The 17,372-nt window shown below is 40.1% G+C and overlaps 1 protein-coding gene across 2 annotated transcripts in view; it reads right to left on the bottom strand.

Moving 5' to 3' along the window:
• The window catches only part of SLAIN1 (SLAIN motif family member 1), a 58,871-nt gene that overhangs the window by 8,545 nt on the left and 32,954 nt on the right, over window positions 1–17,372 (bottom strand). Inside the window, exons 3-5 of one of the 2 annotated variants that reach the window (XM_036457452.2) lie at window positions 12,179–12,328; window positions 11,037–11,186; window positions 7,954–8,295 (exon numbers count right to left, since the gene is read on the bottom strand). In XM_036457452.2, coding sequence (XP_036313345.1) covers window positions 7,954–8,295; window positions 11,037–11,186; window positions 12,179–12,328 — 642 coding nt within the window. The remainder of the gene's footprint in view (window positions 1–7,953; window positions 8,296–11,036; window positions 11,187–12,178; window positions 12,329–17,372) is intronic. The other variant, XM_036457453.2, reaches the window with a different exon arrangement.

Genomic DNA, 17,372 nt, shown 5'->3' with positions numbered 1-17,372 from the left:
ATTTTTTACGGAGAGGAAGGGAGAGGGATAGAGAGTTAGAAACATCGATGAGAGAGAAACATCAACCAGCTGCCTCCTGCACACCCCTTATCAGGGATGTGTCCACAACCAAGGTACATGCCCTTGACGGGAATCGAACCAGGACCCCTCAGTCCGCAGACCGACACTCTACCCACTGAGCCAAACTGATTTTGGCAATACTAGAAAATGTTAATGAAAACCTAGAAGAGTGAAAACCAGCACTGGATCCTTTGCTAGCATATCAAAATAGAAATTACTAAAATAGAATCTTGAGATGTTTTGAGAAATCCACTGATCACATCAACATGACCATATAACTTCTAAAAAGTTTTAATTATCAGGAGTATGACACCAAACCTTTGAAGGCTTTAAAAAGAACATGCTTCCATTTCTTCCTCCTTAGTATGTACAGCTATTACTACTTAGGGGGAGCAGAGTCAGGCACAGCTCTCAGTGTTGCTGAGAAGTTTCAAGACTGCAACTCTACAAGTTAGTTTTCTCTTTAATAATACCTCCTGCCCTCCCCCCCAAAAAAAACAACCACCACCCACTAAAATACATATATCAGGTCACTTGAGATTAGAAAAGAAAGGATGCACTATATCATAAAAGCATAATGTGAAAATCGACTGAATGGTGGGCAGGGCCGGCAAGCAGGTGGCACCAGGCCAGCCAAGGCATGTGCCAGCGAGCAGAGGAAGGGAATGGTGATTGGGGGTGGGGGAGGGCTGTGTCCAGTGGGAGCGGGGAGAGGCAATGGGGAGAGCCAGCACCATCCCCTATCGGCCTGTCCTGTTGCCTCCTGCAGAGGGAGGCCAGACTGTGACTTAGGCCCGCTGCCCAGTAGGACTTCCAGATTGTCAGATGTGCAGGTTGGGCTGAGGGAATCTCCTTCTCCTCCCCACCAACCCCCCCACATAAATTTTTGTGCACTGGGCCTTTAGTTTTTAAATGCTAAGCCAAAACTCATTAAGAAAAAAACTGGATTCATTTCTTTCTGCTTCACACAGGGCCTTTCCACATAACTTAGATCTGTTGATTGTATGCCCTCTCTGGAAAGTCACTTAATCCAGAAATTTGGAGAATCTCCTAAAATTCACCTCCCTTCTTCACCCTTGATTCCAAGTCCTCAAAAACCTGCCTCATAAATATTTATTGAATCTTCATTACTACCTTGTTTCCCCGAAAACAAGACACCCTCCGAAAATAAGACCTAGCGCATGGAAAGATAAGACATCCCCTGAAAATAAGACCTAATGCAACTTTGGGAGAAAAAATTAATATAAGACACTGTCTTATTTTTGGGGAAACAGGGTATCACCTGGTTTGGACCTCATCACTGTTTTTGTTTTTTGTTTTTTTAATCCTCACTGGAAGATATGGTTTTTGAACATATTAACGACTAGCATGAAAAAGTGAGTCTCTATCAATACAAGATTAAATTACTTTGACTAAGCAGCAGAGAATTACAGGAAAATAATTATACGTTATTATTTAGAAAATGAGTTGAGTTTCATGTTTATTAATTTTCCAAGTCTTTACTATAAAAGTTTTGATATGTGTGTGTGTGTGCGCATATATATATATATATATTATATATATATATATATATATATAGTTGTAAAGTAGTATCAAAAACATCTGTATGTTTTTCATCTAGACATACTAGTTTTCATTTTGCCACATTTACTAGTAATTCTTCTCGATATAATATGTATATACTAGTGGCCTGGTGCATAAAATTCATGATGGAATGGGATGGTCTTCAGCCTGGCCTGCACCCTCTCCAATCTGGGACCCATCAAAGGATGTCCTATTGGCGATTTACAGGGATCGGGCCTAAACTGGGAGTCAGACATCCCTCTCACAATCCGGGACTACTGGCTCCTAACCGCTCACCTGCCTGCCTTCCTGATTGCCCCTAACCACTCTACCTGCTAGCCTGCTCACCCTCAATTGTCCCCTCTGCTGGCCTGCTTGCTACTAACTGCCCACCCTGCTGGCCTGCTCACCCCCACCTTCCCTTTCCACTGACCTGCTCACCACCAACTGCCCCCCTGCTGGCCTGCTCACTCCAAACTGCTCCCCTCCCCCCATGTTGTCCTGATCACCTCCAACTGACCCCCACTGATGGCCTGCTCACCCCCAACTGGCCCCCCTGCTGGTCTGCTTATCCCCAATGGCCCCTACCGTCCCATCCTGGCCTGATCACCCCTGGCGACCAAGATCCCAGCCTCTCCTTTTTTTCTTTTTCTTTCAGCATTTCCCTTAACAGAGGCCAGGGTTGGATGGAAGCAAGTATCTAAGATATATTAATCTTCATAATTGAAACTTTGTAGCCTTGAGAGGAGGCCAGGAATGGCTAGGGCAGGCAGGAAGCTTGGCTTCCTCCATCACCAGGGGCAACCCAAGCCTCCTGCTTGCTCCAGTTCCATGGTGGCTGCTATCTTGGTTGGGTTAATTTGCATACTAGCTCCTGATTGGCTGGTGAGTGTGGCTTGGCATACTAGAGTATTGGTTAATTTGCATGTTTTTCTTTTATTAGTGGATTGTTTGCTACTGTTTAGCAACATAAAAGCTGCATACCTCCTGACACTTTAACCCTAAATGTTCTCTTGTTTTCATATGACACTGTGACTTTCATTAAGCACATAGTATACATTGTGTTCCTGATATTATGGCTTTAATAAATGAGTCACTATGACTGTTTAGCTATCAATGTTTATTTTAAATTTGAAATCTGGAGGTACTCAGGTAATTTGAAATCTAGGTAAGACCTAATAAGAAAGTTCTATAGAATCACAATACTGTCATGACATGTAAAAAATTGATAATCTATACTAATAAAAGAGTAATATGCTAATTCGACCAGGAAACCTTCCGAAGACCTTCCGAACATCCTTCTGGACAAAGTCAGGGGCTTGGCCAGCCTGCAAACCACCCACAAATAGTCCTCAGCTCCTCACTCATGCTGGCCACACCCCCCAGCAAAGGACCCTCACTCCGATTGGGATATGGCCAGCCTACAAACTGCCCTAGACCCCTCACCCAGGCTGGCCCTCAAGTGGACCCCCACCCTGATCTGGGACCCTCTTCAGGGCAGACCAGCCAGCCATCACCATGCACCAGGCCTCTATCTATACTAATAAAAGGAAAATATATTAATTAGACCAGGAGACCTTACAGAGGTCCTTCCAAAGCCATGGTGGCAGGGCCAATGCAGAAGTGGTTAGGGGCGATCAGGCCAGGAGAGGAGGGCAGTTGGGGGTGATCAGGCTGGGGGGGGGGGGGGGGGCGGGGAGTTGAGGATGAACTAGCTGGCAGACAGTGTGATCAAGCAGGCAGGCAGGTAAGCAGTTAGGAGTCAGTGGTCCCAGGTTGTGAGAGGGATGTCCCCTGAGAGGTCCCAGATTGGAGAGGGTGCAGGCTAGCCTGAGGAACATCCCGTCACTCTATGCACAAGTTTTGTGCACCACGCACTAGTAGCTTATAATAATCCATACACAATAATTTCCAGGCCTCTCAAGAATGTCTTCCATAATCTTTTCTTCCTAAACCAGTGGTCGGCAAACTCATTAGTCAACAGAATGACAAACCGCAGCTTGCAAGTCACGTTTGCCAACCACTGTCCTAAACCACACAATCCAATCAAGGCTCACACATTAGACTTGTTCCTATGCCTGTTAGCTCTGTTAATACAGGAGTATCAATCTTTAAAACCTATCTTTACTTACTTATCAAGTCAGTTTCACAAAGACTTAAATCTGAAATACTCTTAAAAATAAAGGCTGTCAAGTGTAAATATTTAAAACATTACTCTTTTGGAACTAATCTGTGATCTCCAAGTTGTCTGGGACCATCTGGAAATGAAGGTACCTTTTCCTGTCAAACAATGTGGAGTATATTAGTGGCCATGTTTACTTTTGTTACTGACTGATAGGGACCCTTTGCCTGCACACATCAAAGTCCAATAAAATATGAACAAGAGATGCAGCCAAGAAAATAAGAATTTGCACTGGCCGGGTAGCTCAGTTGGTTAGAGCATTGTCTCCATATGCCAACCTGCAGGTTCAATCCTTGGTAAGGAGACTTATAAGAATCAACCGTTTCATATCTGGTATTGAGATCCCTCCTACTCTGATCTTTCTCAGGATTGCTGCAGCTATTCAGGGTCATATTTTTATTCCAGATGAATTTTTGGAGAGTTAATTCTAGGTCTGTGAAATATGCCATTGGTATTGCAATGGGAATTGCATTGAATCTATAGATTGCTTTGGGTAGTATGGACATTTTAATGATGTTGATTCTACCAATCCATGAACACGGTATGTTCTTTCATTTGTTTATGTCTTCTTCTATCTCTTTTCTCAGTGTCCTATAGTTTTCCGAGTATAGATCTTTTATCTCCTTAGTTAAGTTTATTCCTAGGTATCTTAATTTTTTTGGTGCAATGGTAAATGGGGTTTTTTAAATCTTTCTGTAAGTTCACTATTGGTGTATAAAATGTCATAGATTTCTTGGCATTAAATTTGTATCCTGCTACATTGCTGAATTCATTGCTTAAATCTAATAATTTATGGAGTCTTTAGGGTTTTCTATATACTGTATCATGTTATCTGCAAATATTAAAAAACTGTGGTACATCTATATAATGGAATACTATGCTGCTGTAAAAACGAAGAAATTCTTACCATTTGCAATATCATGGATGGAACTGGAGAGCATTATGCTAAGTGAAATAAGCCAGTCAGAGAAAGATAAATATCACGTGATCTCATTTGTGGAATATAATGAACAACATAAACTGATGAACAAAAGCAGATTCAGAGACAGAGAAGCATTGATCAGACCATCAAACCTCAGAGGGAAGGTAGGGAAGGGTGGGGGTAAAGAGGAGAGATCAACCCTTATGCATGCATGTAAGCCTAACCAATGGACACAGACACCAGGGGATTAGGGCATCAATGAGGGATGGGAAGGCAATGGGGGGATAAAGACACATATGTAATACCTTAATCCAGTGGTCGGCAAACTTTGGCTCACGAGCTGAGGTTTGCAGGTCTGTTGAATAATGAGTTTGCCGACCACTGGAATAGGGGCTTAATCACAAGGAACAACAACAGCCTGTAATTATTGGAATCGAGAGTCTAGGTCAGTGGTCGGCAAACTCATTAGTCAACAGATTGGCAAGCTACAGCTTGAGAGCTGCAGTTTGCCGAACACTGCCTTAATCAATAATAATAAAAATAAGAATCAACTGATGAATATGCAAATAAGTAAAACAAATCAATGCTTCTCTCTCTCTCTCACTCTCTCTCTCTCTCTCTCCCCTCCCCACACACACACTTCTCTTCCCTCCTCAAATCATTTTTTTTTTTTAAAAGAAATAAGGTTATTTTAAGGAGATGGTGCCATGCCCAGAGTCACAGTAGCCTATATTCAAAGACCTGGCTCCCAATGGCTTCCAGGAAACAGATTACACAGGGGAAATCATTAGTCATGGTGACTAATGGAGTTTGGGTCATGAGCACTAGGGTAGGGATAGTTGATCATTGCAACTGGTCCTGATGTCCGCCATGGCATTGCTCCGTCTGGTGTCACAAGGATACAGTCAGGGGGGCGGGGGGGTGGGGGTGGACATGTGGGAACACACAACTAGATGTTATCTCTAGTTTGACCAGAACTCTGTCCTTGTGGTCAACAGACCCAAGACTTTGTTTCTAGGACTACTGGATGCTGAGGGCTTAACGACTAAGGGGGGGGATGGGGGGAAGCCTGAGTCTGGGCATTAGGTGAGGCCAGTTTGAGTCAAAAGGAAAAAAAAAATCAAAATAAAGAGCAGATGAAAAAAAAAAAAAAATGAAGGTTCCTGTGTGGTTACACTTTAATATTCAAGGAATCAAAAATAATGTTCTATCTTCACAAGAAACCAGCAATTTATCCTCAATGACTAAGATGCAGCAGGAAGCTGGAGGGACAGACCAAGGCAAGATTTCACATGAGTTTTCTCACAGGAAAGGAGCAGCAAGACTTGCCACTCTGCAATAAAGACTAAAGAACCAGAGGATAAAGAAAAGACTTGGTTACAACCAAACAGTCAATGGGGTCCAGGGATATCCTCTGGTTAAGAGTGATTATGTCAGCATGCTACCAATAACCCCTGCTACGTCTTACAAATTCTGCAAGATTTAGTCATGTTTCCTATCTGGTAAATTACTCTAAAAAGGCATATTTCAATTCTATGATCCCTAGAAATATTCCAACAACCTTTAAGAGCCATCTCTTTTGAACCTAGACCATGTAGGTGCTTATATCAATAGAAGCAATAAATGTAAGTAACACATTTCTGGCTTATTTTTTATTATTTTTTTTAATGCATCAGTGATTTAACAATTATTTTCTCCTATCTATTTTATTTTGGTATTTTAGAAAAATATTGGATGGGTTAGTTTCAAAGTTACCATTCTCATTTCACAATTGTGTTCCAATAATAGTCCTGGTAACACAGGAAGGTTCTGATACTGGATCCCATCTTCCTTTGTAGGAAACCATGCAGCTACCACAGCCGGATGCGGAGCTGTGATATGGCTCCACTTTCCTAGCAGGAGTCACACAGCACAGGTTCAGGGAAACCTAATCCTGCTCATAATGGGGTTGTCAAAAGTAAGTCAAAACCCCTTTTCCAAGGTGAGACAATGATCCTATTTGGCAGTACTAATCAAGATACAGAGCCAGCATCTGCTTGACAACTAGGATATGATGTTCACAGACACTTGACAAAAAAAAAAATCTTCAGAGAAACAATGCCAGGTGCCCTCCCCATCAACTATAAAATAAGGCTATGACTTTCATTAAGCATATGGCATATACTGCCTTTCTGCTATTATGAGCTTTTATAAACTAGCCTCTATGACACTCTTTAACTGCCACTGTTTTCTTTTAAATCTGAAGGTACAAAAACAGTGAAATTAGGACTAATATTTTCCAATTATCTCTTAATTAGCATTAATGACACAAGTACACAGAAAGAAAAGGTAAGAAGTAAAAACATGGTAACAGATGACCACAAATATAATTTGTATTCGGCTTTGAAATATTATAAAATTATCTGATCGAGCACTTCTGGCTTCAACTTTGAGAAACGGTGCTTTATAATTAAATGCTATACCTGTATACTTATGGTTTGTTTCTCCATAGTACATGGACCTGCATGTGAGTGATCATTAGTACAAAAAACATGCCAGGCTTAGAACATTACAGTTGTTCTCCCTAAAATTTATTGAAAGTCAAGGAGTGTAACTCCTGAGAGTGGAGAAGGAAGACACATGAAGAGGCAGACAGAAAACCACCCAAGAGAATGACAACTATTCCAACCCACCTTGTTGACATTAGGGCTAATCAGCTTCCATTCCCAGGCCAGAGACCAGCCTCCATTTTCCTACTGCTACACTAGATCCCAATTCTAGATGTCAGGATCACTTCCCCGTAGCACAGAGGTGACAAGCAGCAGCCTCTCCAAGTATCATCGTGAACTAACCATCCACCCCTCTGTGCTAGGAACAGGCAGGAGGAGGCTGGAGGTTGTGGGAAAGGTGAGGAAAGGTAACTCAGTGCCTCAGGCTCCATGAAGATCCACTACAAGTTCCTCAACTGGCACAACCCTGCCCATCCCACAGCTGAACTGGCAACAGCAAAAGGATGCTCCCATTTATGGCCCATTCTGTGCCAGCTACATTGCGTTGGTGTTCTTGAAGCCCTAGGTCTATAAATCTGGGACATGTAATCGGAAGCCGGTCAATTACAGATTCGAATTCAGAACAAACTGATAAGGTCTTGATAATGTACAATACTTAATAAAGCTGGGAAATGTTTACATCGACTTTAAGACCATTTCTTCAGCCCAGCATATACCAAAAGGGCATCATAACCTACCTCCGTTGGTCCTATTTGGTTGCTGATCTGGAGTTTGGGCTTGAGGTGAGTAACACTGCTGCTGCTGGTAACTATTGGAAGGGAAATACTGGGAACTGGGGCTCCTCCTACATTCCCGAATGCTGGAGAAAGTCTGTGAATGGGGGATTCCTCTTTGGAAAGGTGAGCATCTTGGAAGACGGGGCTGAGGTGGTGGCAAATGGTCAAATTCTTCCTCATCCTCTAAACTGAATCGGTCATATTCTTGGTCACTACATGTCCCTTTCTTTCCTGAACTCAATGACACACTGGAACTGTGTCTTGACACGGATGCTGACGTGGAAGCATAATCTTGCCTGAGACCTAAAAAATAATAAGAAATAGTATTATCATTGGAGATATTTCAATCTAGCAAAAATTAAGTACAAATATTAGAGTAAATTTTGTGCCAAATACTGTATTTTCCGGCATATAAGACGACCCCCTAATTTTACAGTTAAAACATAGGTTTAGGCCTATATTCACTGTATAAGACTACTCCCCCACTTCCGAGGCAACACCAGTTCTTTTTTTAATAGACCGCCTCTCTGACTCTGGCCAATCTGAGCAGGCTTTTTACTAGAACACAGTGTAGCTTCGGATACAGAACATGTGTAATTTGCATGCATAAAAAGCCTGCTTGGATTGGCTGAGTTAGAGAGGCGGTCTATTAAAAAAAGAACTGCTGTTGCCTAGGAAGTGGGGGGTAGTCTTATACAGCGAATATAGGTCTAAACCTGTGTTTTAACTGTAAAATTAGGGGGTCGTCTTATACGCCGGAAAATACAGTAATTCAGAGACCCATTATCTTATTCTTAGTTTATTAAAATACTAGAGGCCCAATGCACGAAATTTGTGCACAGGGATGAGGGAATCCCTCAGTCCGGCCTGAGCCCTCTTGCAATCCAAGACCCCTTGGGAGAAGTCTGACTGCTGGTTTAGGCCTGACTGGATAGGAGCCAGGGATCTTGCAATCCAGGATCCCTGGCTCCTATCTGCCAGCCTGCTAGCTCCTTACCACTTGGCATTCTGCTCCTTAGTGCTGCCACCAGTGCTGCGCTCATCAGCTGTGAGCCCAACTTCTGGCTGAGTGGTGCTCCAGCTGTGGGATTGCACTGACCACCAGGGAGCAGCTCCTGCATTGAGCATCTGCCCCCTGGTGGTCAGTGTGCATCATAGTGACCAGTCGTTCTTATCATTCTGCCATTAACAGTCACTGGGCTTTTATTATATAGATTAGACTATTCTGTTTTGGAAAAAGATTGCCACAATTCAGTGAAAATTAAATACAGTACCTACTGCTATAATTTATCAATCAATGCCTGTCAATTTCCCCAAAGATCCTTTCTGAACTCCAGAGATACTTAGAAAGGCTGCTTGGGAAATAGTATTCATCATGCTTATAAACTGTTTGCTATGAGTTAGGCAATTAATCAAATCTCTGCCCAAACAGGAACTCCTCCTGCTCCCCACCCCAACTCTCAAATCAGCAAAACCTGTGGTATTTTCTAACAAGGTCGCCTCTTATCCGTACTTTTTCAAAGCATAGTGACATTTCAATATCACAATGGTTTGGGGTCATCCTAAACGATAGCTATCTAAAAATAGTTAACTTAAGTTTCTTAACTTCTAAAAACTGACATCTAAATTTTTTAGCCATATAGACGAAGAAAGAGTTAGTATTAGTTTACTGTTACTAAATAATGACCAAAAAAATCACTTTTCCCTCAAAATGTACCTTATTAAACCCTGCATAAGCATTATCATGTTTCCCATAGTAGCCTTGACTGATTCTGAAACCAGGAAACTGTTACACTTAAATGATAGTTGGCTGTTTCTACTTATGTTGACCTGAAAAGATAACTGCAAAACAAGCTTAGCCAGGTTCTGTGATCTACGTTGTACTGCGCATTTTTCTGCCATAAATATCCTTGAAGTGTTCACTCCCAGATTATTTATTGTAACTTTATTGCAGAACCATGGATAAATTGTCCCATTCCCAATGATCTCTTCTTCCATAATTATTTATTCTGAAAAGTACACCATATGCATTTAACTGATTGTTTTATTGATAACTATAGACTCACATGAAGTTCTATAGAAATAAAACAGGGTTCTCTTGCCACTTTGTCCAGTTCTCTCAATGGTAACATTTTGCAAAATTATAGAATAACATGATAACCAGAACACTGGCAGTGATACAAACCCATCTTAAGTGTTTCTGGTTCTACTAATGCATGCTTATAAGTGTTGGTATTAAGTTTTCTACAATTACCACCTGTAGGATCAAGTGCCTACCACCAGTGTCAAAATACTGAACAAACTGTTCCAAAATCCCCTAGAGACCCCTTGTGTTGCCCTTTTATAACTACATCCACCTTCCTCCTGAGATACACCGTACCCCTAACCTGAGCAACCACTAAACTGCTCACTTCTAAGATTTTGTCATTCCAAAATGCTATATAAATGGAACTGTTATACAGTATACAACCTCTTGGAATGATCTTTTTTTCCACTGAGTGTAATTCCCTGAAGATTGACCCATGGTGGTGCATGAATCGATGGTTCATTAATTTTTATTGGTGAGTAGTGCTCCAGGACATGCAGATACCACTGTTTGATTAACCATTCCCCTATTGAGACATCTGAGTTCATTCTAGGTGTTGGTTTTTACAAACAGCTCCTGCGAATGTTCTGTAAAGGTTTTTGTGTGAACACAAATTCCCACTGCTCTATGGTAAATTCCCAGAGTGAAACATGCTGGGCCTTGTGGAATTCATGGGTTTGGTTCTAAAAAAGTTGTCAAACTGTTTCCACAGTGGCCATCCCAGCACCGGTCTTTGTGTCCGTGCATTTTGGTCATGTCCTAACACCTTATAATGCTCATGAGAATGTGAGAAACATGAACTGCTCCATCTACAAAGCAAGGCAGTATGAGAGAAAGGACCTAAGTGTTTGCCCATTACCTGGGAAGAAATACCTGAAAACTCCCCATGCCCTCACAGTTCAAGGAGAAGCCCCTAGTTTAAAATGTGTTCTGGTCTAAAAAAACAACAACAACGTACTTTCTTCTTGCAGACGAGCCATGATCTGCACGTCAGTGAGGTCCTGCAGCTTGTACCCCATGGAGATGGAGTCGTCCTCCAGTTCTGAAGTGCTCAGCTCGCTGTCTATGGACGACTGGGGGCTGAGAGGGGAGCCCCTGGAGGTGTAACCTAAAAACAAAGGATGTAGGTTTATCGTTTAGACTAAAGAACTGATATCTATTCATGCTTTATAGTTCATGTTATCGACAATCGCCAGTTTCTGCCCTGTTTACATGTCACCCAAAAGCGACCAGGAAAAGAGATCTCCTGTTGTGCATGTGTGTGTGTGTTTTTTTGTGTTTTTTTTTTTTTACCACAATAAGAAAGGAAATCATCAATGCTAAAATCTGAATTCCATTAGATAAGCATATATCTGAATGCATTATATAAGTACATATCCATGTTCACTTTAATAATCAGATATGCTTGTCTCAGTAGTAATTATTCTGTATTTTAAAATTAACATTTAACCCAGCCCATTTTTTAAACAGTTACAAACAACAGTGTTACAAATAAGCAAGAATATCACATATAAAAAGCACTCATCCATACACAGAAACATTTATGAAACCTGTGAAATTTAGTGTAGAGCAGTCAGGAGACTGGTAGTCACTCCTGAGAGTGGAAAAGCAATGGCTCAAGACAAGAGAACAAGGAAGATAGGACCCAAAGGGAGGAAGCTGCAGGAATGCAATGTTCATCTCATAAAGAGCAACTATGTCTACTTTCTATGAGCTCTGGCTGCATAAAAAGCTACAATAAAAAGCTAAAAATTTTAAAAGAACAAGATATAAGTCCTTATATTCTTGAATCTTAATAAAAAGTGCTGAATTGTTTGACATTTCATTTGAAAAGCACACTAGGCACTTGGAAACACGTTAATTATATCCATATACTGTTGACAATGAGGGCAGACTGATTGCTGATCACACCCAACGGAGAGCAGATTAATGGTGTTAAAGTACAAATTAACATTAGCCTTTTTCATATCCAAAGTAAGTGCAACAAAATTCTTCATATAAGATTACCTCAAGCTTTCCAACAAAAGATGGGATATTTAAGCTGAGTTTAGTAACTAAGAACAAGAAAGCAAGCAGCTAGTCGAGAAGTTGAAGGATTACCTGTTCTTTCAGGTGTTAGTATTGCTTTATTTGAGGTTTTAGAGAAGCTGGGAGTATTAATGCCATTGCTATAAGGGCTGAGTCTTGCAACAGGACTATAAGGAAAAGCCAGGGAGACATTTGAAGAGAAGAGACTCCGCCATCGGCTGGCTGTCACAGAAGCAGAAAAAAAACAGCAGCAGTTAGCAATATGAAGCAGAATGTGGTTTGTCAGAGGAAGGAAGGGAAGAGGTTAAAAAAAAAGACAAAAGAGCAACTTTTCATTAGAATAAGTTAACTGACTTCTATTTAAGGGAAAATACGTTGAAATAAAAAGCAATTTGTGAATGAGGGTCATGTTTATACCTCCTTTGAGAAGAAGTAAATCAGCCTCACCTTCGTAAAGCCAACATGCCCATATAACAAGAAAAATGTGTTTTGAAAAACCTCAAAGAAACTTACCATCTTTACAAACTGTAGGAAATATTCTTAATATTAACCATACACAGTCTTATGTTCTTCCTAAAGTTAATTTGTCAACCCATTTAATATCAGAAAATGTTAATAACATTTTTTATAAAAACTTATTAAACTATGGAAGAAACCTGAAGTGACTCTTGTGTTTCTAAATGGCCTTCATCCATATAAGACTTACACAAAAGTGATACAAAAATCACAGAAGGGTACATACGGCAAAATTTAATGACTGCTAGTTTTCATGGCAAGTATGGAGACTAATTGGTGATCTATTGGATTTTTCCTTTTTATAAAAATATTCCCCATATTTCCATATTGAACACATACTATTCCTATATCTAAAGGTAGAATTATACATTCATTAATACTACAAAACAGGGAACAAAAAGGATTTTATCTGCAATGGTTAGATTATCTAATGCTTACTTTATCTCACCTGGCTAGTTAGTGTGTTTCCCTCCTCCAAAATCACCAAGCCCTTGTTATTTCTAAGTGCTTGGGATCATGAAAAATACCCCAACTGTACAAATTTGAATAAGTCACATGAAACATCACTTCTTCTCCCTTCAAGGAATACAAATGACTGCACTAGTCAAAATCCAATTTCCTAAAAAGCAACCATTTAGACATGTACACAAGCAGGATGAGAAAAGTAAATTAAAAAATATAAATTTGGTTAAACTTCATCTTTAGGCAATGAAGATGTTTATATTTGCTGGAAATTTGACAAAACTTGAAAAACATATAAAAAGGACTGCTCTGAAATGTGTTCCCCAAATCACGTTTAATAAGCAATGCTAATGAGTAAACAGTTAGCAAGTATTTAAAAACGGGAAGGAGGGTGGAAAGATAGAAACCATGGGAGTTAGTTTGTCAAGAAAATAATCAGTTCCAAAATTGGAGTCTTTGCAATTAAGACCCTTGCAAAACATCACCCAGGTTATATTTTAAAAGAGCGAAATGTTTCCTTTTATTTCAGCATTTCAGCAAGCACTGCTGAGATTTAAATACCATCCTTTTACAACAACTACCTTTTCCTCACGTAGGTGAAAGAACTAGGCAAGCAAGCGTCTACATTCACTGTGATTATGCTTTCAGAATTCGTAAGTTTCATGGAGGGGACACTACCTGAAGCCTCGTTCCTAACTGACACCAATCATGTCACGTATCCAACACGTAATTAATAGTGCTTAAGCAGCCCTTCTTAAGCTGAGCCAGAGCACAGATATGCAGAGTGGGCACTCTCAGCTCCTTACCTTCTGGGTATGTAAATGTGATTCCAAAATACACTGAAAAACAGGGGTTAATATGCAACACACACTTGGTAGCTGTTCTCACAGCTTCAATCTCCATTACTCGAAGTTTCTCATTAAAAATTCCATGTGGAAAGAAATCAATCGTTCTTTGTGACTACTAACTTGCCAAACAGATAATGTTATTTTATACCAGTCTGATCACTCGCCAAGCAAATTACAGTGACTGTGTGTTGTCACCCACAGATGCAGACAACATCGCATCCCAAGAAAACAGCATTCATCGCTCTGCACAGTAACCACTGTGACAGCCTCCCAGCACAATGGCACAGTGATTGTGACTATGATGACAGCAAGAGCCCAACCAACCACACAATTAGCATCTATTGCAAGAGTGAACGCTGCGCATTGTCCTTTGGCATGGAGGCTTTTAAGAAGAGGGAGGAGCATTATTGTGGAGGCAAGCTAAGAAAGCAACCATGCTACATTAGTGCCCAAGGTTGCGGTGGAGGAGTGGAGAAGGAAGTGGAAACTGGCACATCCTACTTATTCTTCTCTGGGTAGCTGAAGAACTGTAACAGGAAGCATCTTTATGGAAAATAAAACAAAAAGAACTTTTCATAGGGCAAAATTATTTTCCAATCATTGTTTTATATAAGGACATTAAAATTTTTGATAGGTCCAATGATGATCAAAATTATCCTAAGAAAGACTTTACTAAAGGAGAGAATGGGTAATAAATTTCTGAACAGCAGGATTTTACTATCCTCCTACACCAAAGTTCTAGCTATGGGTAAAGGGCTTCTCATACTTGGAGGGGGCATGACTATGTATTTTTCATTTACTTGCAACCCCTGGAACAGCAGAGAGTTGGGCCCAAACATAAGGATATAAATTTCATATCACTCTTGGCAAGGCTTTCTTTCCCAAATGCCTGAGGTTAAACTGCCTCTCAGAACACTGCTTTCTCTACGGTTGCACTGTAACTTCCTGAAGACTCTCGCCACCTCTCACCAGGTTACTGCAACCTGTTCCTCAGTGAAGTCTCCACCACAGCACTGCCTCACCAAGACTGTCTGAACATCACTACCAAAGCTGTGCTGGCCATATATTATTTTTTAATTCTTAATCTTTATTGCTGAAGTATTGCAGATGTCCCCCTTTCCCTCCCTCATTACCCCATCCACCCGGCTCCCTTCCCACCCCACACCTTCACCACACTGTCTGTGGCCATGGATTATGCAGATAAGTTCTTTGGTTAATCTCTTCCGGCCTGAGATTTGTCAGTCTCATCCATGCTTCCATGTCTCTGGATTTATTTTGTTCATCATTTTATTTTGTTCATTAGATCCCACATAAAAGTGAGATCATATGTGATTCTTGTCTTCCTCTGCCTGGCTTATTTCACTTAACATTAATACTCTCCTGGTCCCTCCCTGCTGCCTCAAAGGGTAAGAGATCCTTCTTTTGTACAGCTGCCTAGTATTCCATTGTGTAAATGTACATATCTTGTGTATCCACTCACCTACTGAGGGGTACTTGGATTCTTTCCAGATCTCCACTATTATCAATAACACTGCTATGAACATAGGGGTGCATATATTCTTTCAGACTGTTGTTTCGTTTTCTATTCTTTTAACTCTTACTTTCTTCCATTAAGTACTACAGTGGCTTTTCATCAAACACAAGATGTAAAGGTACTGCAGATCATCTCACTGTGCACTCTAATCTACTGCCATGTATTCCATGTCCACCTTCACAGTGTTTCTGAAACTTCCTTGCTAAGAATTATACTCATGTATGCATAACCTGTGGACACAGACAATAGAGTAGTGAAGGCCTAGGGTGGGAAGTAGGGGCAGGCTAGAAAAGGTCAATGGCAGTAAAAAGGGGACATATGTAATACCTTCAATAATAAATATTTAAAATAAATTCAAAAGATGTAAAAAATATATATACTCATATAGTTTAAGCTTTCTAACTTTGTCTCTTTTGCCTAATTAGCATTTCTTATCAAGATAAATGTTGTAAATCATTAAGGTGTGCAATTGTCAAGATTTTGAACACATCTAACATTTATTGATTATACACTGTGTGCCAGACATTGTGTCTGTTAGATACTGAACTAGCTGTTTCTAACTATGAGAAAAGTGAAAACAACTGACTCCAGAATGTTAGAATGTTGCTTTATTTTTTAACTCTTTTATCAAAAGGTCAGTACTACATCAACCTAAGATTTTCACTCAATCAGTTATTTTTCCTTGTATTTGTATTATATACTGCTTTCTTACGTTTGATTTTGATTACCTGCAGGGACTACACAACAAAAACTTTGAATATTTACTGTGAATATTTATTGTATTCACTACGAGTCTAGGCAAAGATGATCAAGACATGTTAGGAAAGTCATTGCTTCTTAAAACATTGTGTGTGTGTGTGTGTGTGTGTGTGGCCAAAAGAATAATTTTTAGTGTGGAGAATTAAAGAAATTTAGATTCTTTCTTAAACGGATGTCACCTGGCCTTTGTGATTTTTCATCACTTGATAGTATCATCACTGATGCATTTATCAAATCCATTTTGGAAGGTGCTACTTTGCTTAATGATATACAAAAATAACTACATAGATATGTTATTTATTTTCAGGCCAGGCAACTTTGAAAGTGAATAGACAATAAATTAATAGACCATTAGACACTTTTAGCAAATGTATTCTGTAAAGGGACAGCTAGTAAATATTTCAGGTTCGCTGGCCACATGATCTCTGGTGCAACTACTCAACTCTGCCGCCACAGCAACCGCAGACAATCCAGAAATGAAGGAACCTAGCTATGCTCCAGTAAAGCTTTAATTATACAGAATTAGAGCTGAATTTCGTAAAAAGTATGGGCCATAAAATATTCTTTTGATTTTGTTTTCAACCACTTAATAATGTGAAAGGGGCCATGCAAGAATAGGCAGAAGGCCAGATATGGCTATAGTTTGCCAACCCTTGGACTAACATACAGACCAATTTTATGACATTCACTCTGAAACATGCACAGGACTAGAATTTTAGTGCAAGGGTGTATGTCAGGTGTCTAGACATTACAATGATGGCCGATAGCATACTTCTTTACTGCAATTTTTCATAACATTCTTATAATAAAAGACCAAGAAGAGACCCTAGATTGAAAATGCAGATAACCAGAGCTCCACTCTCCATCCTGCCACATACTGATTCGAAAAGTTGGAACTTGACAAGGTAGGAACTTATTGTTGAAGTGTTCTCATTAAAAAAAAAAAAAAAAAGTGTTTGTCAGAGGATAATAAGCAAGCCTGTGGTTAATATTAAGACAAGTTTGCAGCATGCATTCTCAAACTATAAAGCAGTTTTTAAAAACTACTTAAAAGTTACAGCTAGTTGAAGCAAAAATCCTATATAATAAAACCCCTAATATGCAAATCAATTGGTGCTATGACACGCACTGACCACCAGGGGACAGG

This window comes from Pipistrellus kuhlii, unplaced genomic scaffold (genome assembly GCF_014108245.1).
Source record: "Pipistrellus kuhlii isolate mPipKuh1 unplaced genomic scaffold, mPipKuh1.p scaffold_m20_p_3, whole genome shotgun sequence".
NCBI classification, from domain to species: Eukaryota; Metazoa; Chordata; class Mammalia; order Chiroptera; family Vespertilionidae; genus Pipistrellus; species Pipistrellus kuhlii.
This window is presented reverse-complemented; position numbering and strand designations above follow the sequence as displayed.